This window comes from Paramormyrops kingsleyae, chromosome 20 (assembly GCF_048594095.1).
Source record: "Paramormyrops kingsleyae isolate MSU_618 chromosome 20, PKINGS_0.4, whole genome shotgun sequence".
Lineage (NCBI taxonomy): Eukaryota > Metazoa > Chordata > Actinopteri > Osteoglossiformes > Mormyridae > Paramormyrops > Paramormyrops kingsleyae.
In genome coordinates this window covers 23,022,794-23,031,759 of record NC_132816.1, presented here as the reverse complement: position 1 = coordinate 23,031,759, position 8,966 = coordinate 23,022,794, and the positions used below count along the sequence as shown (strand labels likewise).

The 8,966-nt window shown below is 46.1% G+C and overlaps 1 protein-coding gene across 2 annotated transcripts; it reads left to right on the top strand.

Moving 5' to 3' along the window:
• The first annotated feature begins 591 nt into the window (after nt 1–591).
• Nucleotides 592–7,699, top strand: LOC111836058 (pleckstrin homology domain-containing family S member 1). Of its 2 annotated transcripts, none has more exons than XM_023796985.2 (15): nt 592–781; nt 965–1,054; nt 1,622–1,719; nt 2,277–2,395; nt 2,490–2,624; nt 3,284–3,353; nt 3,484–3,537; nt 3,981–4,097; nt 4,584–4,663; nt 4,981–5,028; nt 5,116–5,223; nt 6,226–6,339; nt 6,436–6,525; nt 7,020–7,155; nt 7,251–7,699. In XM_023796985.2, the coding sequence occupies exons 2-15, from the start codon at nt 1,033–1,035 to the stop codon at nt 7,317–7,319; spliced, it is 1,260 nt and encodes a 419-aa protein (XP_023652753.2). In that variant the 5' UTR covers nt 592–781; nt 965–1,032; the 3' UTR covers nt 7,320–7,699. The 2 variants fall into 2 exon arrangements, with proteins under 2 accessions (XP_023652753.2, XP_023652754.2); XM_023796986.2 differs by having other exon boundaries at nt 906–1,054.
• Nucleotides 7,700–8,966: the final 1,267 nt, after the last annotated feature.

Genomic DNA, 8,966 nt, shown 5'->3' with positions numbered 1-8,966 from the left:
ACATGGAAATGACAGCAGCAGGATAGATAAACTCCTTAATTCTCCTGTAGAAATACCAAAGCTTTAATATCTCCCTACTAACAGAGCTGGATAAATAACATTTGTAAGGATAGACGAGTAGATTAATCTGACTTTCGGCAGTTTCAGTTTTGTTTGTTGTTGCATCGTTAAAAGTAAAATAAAGTAAAATAAGCTACGCACATGGATAAGTGTGTCAGTATCTTATTTGAAAGATGACAACAACGGTCTGTTGTCTGATCCTTAGGTCACTGAAATCATATTCAAAACGCTGCCCTGACAGCTAATTTCCAGCTGAACATTTCTGCACTATTTACTCATACAGCTTATTAAAAAGGAATAATAATAATAATAATAATAATAATTCATAAGCTGAAGCACCCGACTAACCCCTGTCGTGACGGCAGCTGGAATTTCACAGCTTCCGGCTGTGTTACCGGATACTGCAGCAATACTAAACAAACCAGTTGTTTCTCAAAAAGCTTGGATGGTGTCCAGGAGGAAGTCTGCACACCTGGGTAGGGCTGGCTGGATGAGGCAGAGCCAGTGGTGGAGCCTCTGCCTCAAGCATGCAGGTGACATCACATGCTAAGCATTTTCATAAGCAGCTTCGTGGGAAGGCGGCATTAAGTTCCTCACACGCTGACAGCTAAGCTCAGAATGTGGGAGTCCAAGGGAGCGGAGCTGGTGAGCGATTAGGTACCTGAAGCAATCTTGGGAGACACCAGGGGCAAAGCCGCAGGTGTCGCTCTCTTCTGTGGAGGTAAGGTTTACTTCTACGCTGTTTGTGGGGTCACCGGGTAGCATGTCACACCTCCTGTAGATGCACCTGTGAGTGTGTGCTTCTATGCCACTGTTGTTTGTGGTGTTTTCCCAAAAATGCACAGAGATGTCACCGCGAGGAAATGGACAAGCTCAGTAGATGTCCACTATCTCACTGTCTCAGGTCCGCTGGGCCCTGCTCTTGCCAGACCTTTCCTCTCAGCACAGGCAGTAGGATCCAACATCCTCGGGATGAACCCCCAGCGGATACCAAGTACGATGGGAAGCGGTGGGCTTAGTGTCACCAAACGCCGTGTGAAATGACCCTGGCAGGCAGTCGTCATAGCCCTGCCTTGTCTTGGTACCTTCAATGAGGCTTATTTTTAAGGACGCCATAAACATTTACTGAGCTTGTAAACAAAACACTGCACTGGGTTCCTTCTGCATTCAATGATGGAACCTCAGTGCGACTCTTGTTATTGCAAAAGAACAAAAGCACAGAAACATCATTCAGAATCTGTGTGCAGGAAACTGGCAGGTACTAACTGATTGATAAAAAGATATATGAGCACTACAATAGGGTCTTACAGATGTACTGCTGTAAATTTACCCTCTGGGAATCATGGTTCAATCAGAAAGCCTAATGTGAGCATCATTTTATGACAGTAATGCCTCATATAGTTTATGGGGCAATTTTAGTTATACAGCCATTTAAAAAATATATATATTATTGTTGTCTAAAGGTGTTTTGACTGAAAGTCAAATTGATCAGATTGAGTTAAATATGACTATTCTATGCACACCAAAAGTTCCCCAGTTTACCATTTACTAATGTTTCTAGGTACACAGACGGTGTTCTACACCACAGTGGCGGACGTGGAGGAGGTGCGCACTGGACACCTAATCAAATCTCCTCCAGCTGGCCGTTTCAAGTCTTTGGTGAGTTTTCTGCTTCCTTGCAGAAGTTGAGTGATGCACACTGCTGTGAACTTTCTCCATGCACATTTTGACTTCACACACACATTCGGAAATAAAGTGATCAGTAGTTACTGAATCGAACCTGTGAAAGAAAGAGGAATTTTTGTGATGAAACTGGGAGGTGGACTTTCTGTAAAAGGCTACTGTCAAGGTTATTTCATTCCTCTCAGCATCACCCTGGTTTACTTACATTCACTTTCTTTGTTTGTTTGTTTATTTCACCATTGATCCATCCCATGCTGCTTCTCAGTATACAATCTCGTGTAAAAGAACTGTAACATTAACATTATACATAATTATAAATCGCCTTATCCAGTTGTCCTGCATATTATGCATTTTACAGGAGCAGACCCAACAAAATTTCTTGTATCTTTAATGTATTTGGTCAATAAAAATCTTTACGATTCCGATTCTTGACATGAATGAGATTTACCACAGAAAGTTCCTGCTGTCGCTCTTCATTTTCTTTTCAGTTTCCTTGTGGTTAATGGGTATAAAAACCTCCTCTGTTCCTGCAGAAATCCTGGAAGAAGCGTTTCTTTGTGCTGTTTAAAACCATCTGGGGCACACATCTGCTGAAGTATTACCGGAGTGAGGACGAGCGGGAGAAAGCGCAGGGGGTCATCGACCTCTCTAAGTATGTCCGCTAACCGCCAAGCAGCTCGGTCTGCCTCTCACTGGCCTCTGCCAGGCGCCAGTTTGCTGTGATTCACTGTATCATTTCCTGCCAGGATCTCAGTGATTTACCCTGCCCCAGAGAAGCAAAAGAGGTGGGAGTGGATCCACAAAACCTTCAAATGCCCCCCCGACTGTGTGCTCTACATCCACGCCAATGACAGAGACTATTACCTCATCAGCGAGCTGAAGTAAGTGTGAGTAGTACAAGTCGGTCTCCACATGGTGGCCGGGGAAGCTTCACTTAACAGCAGGCTATGAATGTCTTCTGCAGGAAGCCGAACCTGCAAACCTTTGGTTAGAACCTTTGGTTATAAATGTGCTTCACTGCCCATGGCACAGCTCATTGGCCAAATGACGAAAGGCCTGTTAGTCTCTGATGGGAAGTGAGAAGCAGCATGCTGACCTTCTCACTTACTAGGCCGTGTTTGAGGGCTCAGTGGGACCAGCTTAGGCATTGATGGGATGCTGTTGACCACCTGCCCCTTAACTACCTCCCTGCACATCTGAGTCCTGTGTGGCTGATTCATAGTCTGCTTCTGTCTGCTGGACCTTTTCATTGTGAGGTCACTCTCATGTGAGCAATACATAAGGGGGGTTTGCAGCTGGATATATTTCCCATGTGTGTCACCCAGTGATCTTGTGCCGTTGGGAAGAGTGTGTAGGGTGTGGGTTCAAAATCTCAGATACGCATTTTTGATAATCATATTACAAAGGATCTAAGCTCAACAAAATGAGTGGCCGTAGACCATCAACATCAAAAGTGGGGGAAAAAATCTATATTTTCCTCAGTCAGACCAGAGAACATCCTGGCTAATGATTACTAACAAGCCCACCTCCATGGTTACAGGCTGGAGGTGGATGGATGGTTCAGTGACATCTATAAGGCACTAAGGAATCTCTCTTCTAAAGACGACACGGTACGGGCCTCCTTCTGCCTGCCTGGTATATCCCAGGCAGAAACTGAAATTCCAGGATCAAAGGGTACAAAGCTACCCACTCTCATTGCCGTGATTTGTTCATGAGATCATTTCTTCTCCCCCCCCCCAGAGGAGCCGCTCTGCCTCTGCACCAAGCATAGACATGCTTCTCGCTGAGCATCAGGTAGGCTGGGAGCGACTTGGTAGCAAACTGGCTGAGCCTATGCCAGCCTACCACCCTTTCAATACAGAACGTAGTACAACCTTGAAACAAATATGTTGTATATGTGTGGCTGGGGGGGGGGGTGGTTAAACGCGTAGAGTTTAACTGCTGCTAAGTCGCGGGAAACAGCAGGGGGCAGCATGGAGCAGTGGGCTAAACCTCTGTACCTGTGATCAGAAGGTTGTCAGTTCGAGCCTGGTCTCGGCACATCTGCGGGACCTTGAGCAAGGCCCTTAGCCCCCCCTAACCCCCATGTGCTGGGCACTGCTGTGGGAGGCTGCCCTTCACTGCCCTTCACTGCCCTTCACTTGTTTTCACCTGCAGAGAGCAAGTTGGGGCTGGTGTGAAGAAAATTTCCCCATGGGAATCAACAAAGTATCAGTTATTATTGTTATTATTAACAGGCATCTAACAAGACTGGAAACAGGCGACCCGCATCCTGTCTAGAGCACAAGGCACAAGAGGATGCCCGACACTCCCACTACGACACGCCCAAGAGTATCCTGGATATCATGGCTCAGGTGCCAGGGCCATGTTACTGCCACTAACCTCTGTGCCAAAGCCTCAGGGGGGTTCTGAAGCCAACACGCCCATGGCAGGCCACACCAGGGGAGGGAGACTTTGGGTTTAAGTCATCTCAAAGCCGGAGCAGGTCGGTGTGGAGTAACGGGCACTAAATGGCCAAAATGCTTTCTAAAGGGTAAATACTTATCTTACACTGGGTCGGTGTTTAGCTGTACAGGGAACAAGAAGATACTTAGGTGTGGACAGGATGTTTAACGTGAGCATCCATGACCTTCAGCCTTTTAACAAAATGCTCCCTTAGTTAAAGTAGCCAAGGTCACTGCCAGTCCTGCCAATAAGCTGATGGTCCCTGTCACACACCCAGTGAGTGTGGAAAGACCCCAGGATACTTTTGGTGATTTGAAGAGGTATCTCTGGAGAGTGTGAAGCACCATCCTAGCACCCACCAGCTCTTCATCTGTTTATATCAAATAATAATTTAGGGAAATGAAGAGGATGATGATGATGATGATGATGATGAAGCTGAGGAAGAAGAGAGTTTTTACACCAGAATGGACAGAATGTAAGTTTCTTTCACCGTTTCCTTCATCCCAGAACCGGTCACTTTCACAGCCTTTACCTCCAGGACTGTCACTAACATTTTCCCAAAGGTTAACATCTCTGTTGAATGCAGATAGAAAACTGACTAAACGTGTGAGTTCATTTGCTGAATGTAGCTGGTTCAAGGCCTCGGAGCAGGACCCAAGTCCTGCAGTATCCATTTGTGATATATGGCCTTTCGCAGAGCTGGCACCAGCTGTTTGGGACCCAGAGAAGCTATCTGGAAAACCAAGCTGGCTGCAGAGAGAGATGATTCTAATGTTGCTTTGATTGTGACAGGTACGAAATGCTGAAGGATGAGGAGCACTTATATGAGAATTTCCCAATGTAAGTAGAGAATTTGTAGTCGACCACATCTGCCAAGTACACGGGAGGGGAACGGAGACTAAAGAGCAGGACTTTTTGCTTCTGAAGGAAGCAGGAGAGCCAATCCCTGTCATCTGTCACTGAGGAGACCAAGAGGATGAAGATAATGGACCCGCAGGTCAACAATGGTGGATGGTCAGACAGCTTCACTGAAGAGTGAGTGATGACTGCAATCTGGGGGCATCCAGCCCTCCATATGGGGCAAAAGCTTCACAGACTACTCAGATAGCCTAAACTAAGTAAGGAAATGGAAGAACAGCTGCTGTGTGTGGAAAGACCACAAAGACAATAGCTGGCACTGTTCACAGTGATGTGTCAGAGCTCACATACTTCTGGACCGGTCTGCATTTCTGGGAGCCGGTTGCTCAGGTCCACCTAGTACATTCCAGGCACTGGGGCAGAAGTGAGGGAACAAAGGGCAGGAGTGGAGATCAGACCTGACCTTGTGTCACATAAAGTCCCTCTTAAACTGAGATTCCTTAACACAGCAATGTTTTTTTGTCTTCGGCTTAACAAGACACACTTTTATCCAATTGGCAGTTTCACCAGTTTACAGAAATATTCCAAGAGTACCTTGTAGGGTAGAACCAGGGCCAGGTGTGCTGCTTCTGGGACCCCCACTCCAACAGTTACTTCTGGGCTCCACACCCCCTTCAGATCTTTCAAAAATGAAATGAACAGCTAGCTGGTAGCATCAGATCATAGCTATGTGTTTATTTGATATGTACCATAGTGACTGTTTGTGGCCAGTAGGGGGCCCCCAAACTTCAGGAGGCCTAAAGCAAATGCGTGGTTTGAGTGGCAGGCCGAACAGCAGGACAATCCACGGAATAGGAACAGCGATCCTCAAAGTCATGTCCTTCACCTCTGTTACTTGCCGTCCTCCATCCACATCTGTTGAAGCCACACCAAAACCCCCAACCTCCATCCTGAGTCTGGTCAGGGTTGTGGGGATACCCCTAGATTCATATTAGTGCACAGGCATACCTTTCTTGGGGGTGGAATTGAGAGGCCCAACCTTTGATCACCATGGCATCCTGTGCAAAAATAATATAAAACATTTCTCAGCATTACTTTTAATACCATTTAACCTTAAACCAAAATATTGTGTTTTTCTTAAAAATGTGACATCATTATAATCACTTGGCATTTCCACAGGAACATCACAGAAGACATATCAGATCCTGAGTCTCTATCCAAAACTGAAATAAAGCAGAGAGACCAGCCGTTAAATCAGGAGGCCTGTGCAAAGTGGCAGGAACAGATCGATGGGTAATTCAGGGGCTCTTTCTGATGAGTCTCTGCCTAGGGAACTCTGGGTACTGTAGTTCTTTCGACTAAATGCTAAAATTCTTTTCCTTTTTCCAGAGATAAAATCCCCATATGGAAAGAGATTTCAGTGGACCTGAGTGACCTGAAGCACCATCTGAAGCTGGAAGATGCTGACGGGACACCCTGGTGGGTTTTCGGTATGCCTTGGCCCTCATCTAGGCTTTCAGGCAGTGACTTTGGGAGGAGAACCTGAATGAGCTGTATCTAGATAGATTTAATATAAGACATATAAGCTGTTTATCAAAAAGAAATTTTAAGTAGTGCAGTGGTTAGCACAGTCGCCTCACACCCCTGGAACCGAGGTTTCAGTCTCTGCCAGGGTTCCGTGTGTGGAGTTTGCATGTTCTCCCCGCGAGGTCTGAGTCTCTGCCAGGGTTCCGTGTGTGGAGTTTGCATGTTCTCCCCGCAAGGTCTGAGTCTCTGCCAGGGTTCCGTGTGTGGAGTTTGCATGTTCTCCCCGCAAGGTCTGAGTCTCTGCCAGGGTTCCGTGTGTGGAGTTTGCATGTTCTCCTGGATTTGGAATCGAGGTCCAGACTTGAAGAACCCTGGTCTAAATGATAGCACCCTATACTGTCGCTTTCAATATAGGCTGCAGCTGACCCCCTCCTCCCTCCCCCCAGTGTCAGTGAGTGGAGCCCCCCCTTAGGGTCGACCTGCCTCTTCCACAAGGGTGACCAGATCCTAGCCGTGAACGACATGAAAACAGACTGTGTGGCTGACTTGCAAATGTTTCTGGGCAAGCTTCTGAAGCAGAAGGTACACACACCATCACCAACCTCCCGCTCAGGCACACGCACGTGGACAGGCCTCAGACACAGTCACTCACACACCAGTCTGCTGCCTCTCCTCAGGTCACAGTGACCCTGCTCAGGTTCCCGGACTCCTTGGGCTTCCAGCCTGGCAGCTGCACCTGTAAGTGAGGCGAGGACTTGCCGTTCTGGCCCCTCCACACCACTGTGAGATGGACTTCAGGGGGAGTCGGAGGTGATTCCCAGAAAGGCAGGCATGGCGGACGGAGGGCATGTACAGGAACCACCTTCGTGTCATTGTGGACAGATAGTGGCACGAGACTGGTTTAAGCAGCTATGAAATTATGACCAAATGTGAAAAAATATATATAAAAAAACAGGGATGGGAATCACCAGACCTCCCAATAAGATTATCATGATACCTAGGTGCCGATTTGATATGTATTGCATTTCTATGAATATCTCGATTTGATACTATGATTTGTTTCCTTTTTTAGAATTTTAAAACCTTGAACCGTGTAAAATAAATAAATAAAATTTAAAAATCGTCATACCACTAAAGCTTTACTCAGTAACTGCACAGCTGAGTTGAACATGAGGAAACACAGCACACTTCAAATGATTTTCCTCCTCAAAAAAACAGAGAGCATTTAAACAAGACGAAACAACTTCAAATACAACAGTATAAATTTTAACAAAATTAAAAAAACAACAAAAAGCTACTTTTGCTGCTTCCGTAGCATAAACTACACTGAGCTTTTATGCTCCTTCACTGCCTTGTCTGTCTCAGGATGCAAGATGTGCCCGTATGTCTCTCGCATTATCACAACGCGTAACTTTCGCAGGGTAAAGTTTGCATACAGGATGACTCATGTCCAACTCCACTTTACCATTTAAATCTTGAAAGCCAAAGTTCCTCGATACTTTATATTTAAACTGTGCAGGAGCAGTGCAAATCTCTACTATTGTCCACTATACTTGTCATTGCTTAAAAAAGTTAGGGAATAACTGGCTGCTATTCCACAGGATCCTGTGCTGCCTGGCGATGTGGGAATAGTTTAGAGTGCACCACCTGTAGGATTACAGAGGAACTGCAACATTTCTCCACCACAAATCCAAAGACATAATTTATGAAATCAGATAGATAAATAAAGGATTTCAGAGGTAGTGGTAAAACATGAATCGCCCCACAAAAAACGCAACACATAACTAAATCGATCCAGCAAACATTCTTAAAAGCACAGTTATGAAGTATTTTCAAGCTAAAATGGATGAGGGTCGAGGCTCACAGGGACCCTGGTGCTAGGACAGCCCCTTTGATTGGCTGGCGGATTCACCGACTCCCAGATTCCAATGGGATGTCCTGCTCCTAATGACATCAGTCAGTCATCCATACCCCTCTCACTTCTCATCCATGCTCGTTTTATCATAGCAAACATTAGGTGCTGGTCCCCTTTCTTGCCCTTTATATCTTGACTGCCAATTTCTTGGGACTGGCTTCCTGTAAAGATGAGTTGATAAAAAGTTTCATTAAATCATTAATGACCGGGACATCACAGGTAACGGGATGAAAGGAAGCAGGTGGCACATTTGAAAGCCATCAAGTCAACGACTAAGAAACCCCTTCGTCAGTCAACAAGAAAAGCCTCTGCTCAGAATTCCATGTGCAAAGGCAAAGCGTAAACAAGCTTCCTACTAATACACATGGGGGGGCAAAGGCACCTGGACTGCATAGTGGGAAGCTTCTGAGACAATGTCAGCTGAACCCCCCCTCTCCACAATCCAGCGCATCCATCAGTGCTGCTGGTGACCTGACCT

What these genes read in the sequence shown, in the direction of transcription:
- LOC111836058 (XM_023796985.2), top strand. Translation starts at nt 1,033, where the DNA reads ATGAACCCCCAGCGGATACCAA. An exon ending in TCTCTTCTAAAGACGACACG is followed by an intron (nt 3,354 to 3,483) that starts GTACGGGCCTCC and finishes CCCCCCCCCCAG; the next exon opens with AGGAGCCGCTCTGCCTCTGC. An exon ending in TGGCAGGAACAGATCGATGG is followed by an intron (nt 6,340 to 6,435) that starts GTAATTCAGGGG and finishes TCCTTTTTCCAG; the next exon opens with AGATAAAATCCCCATATGGA.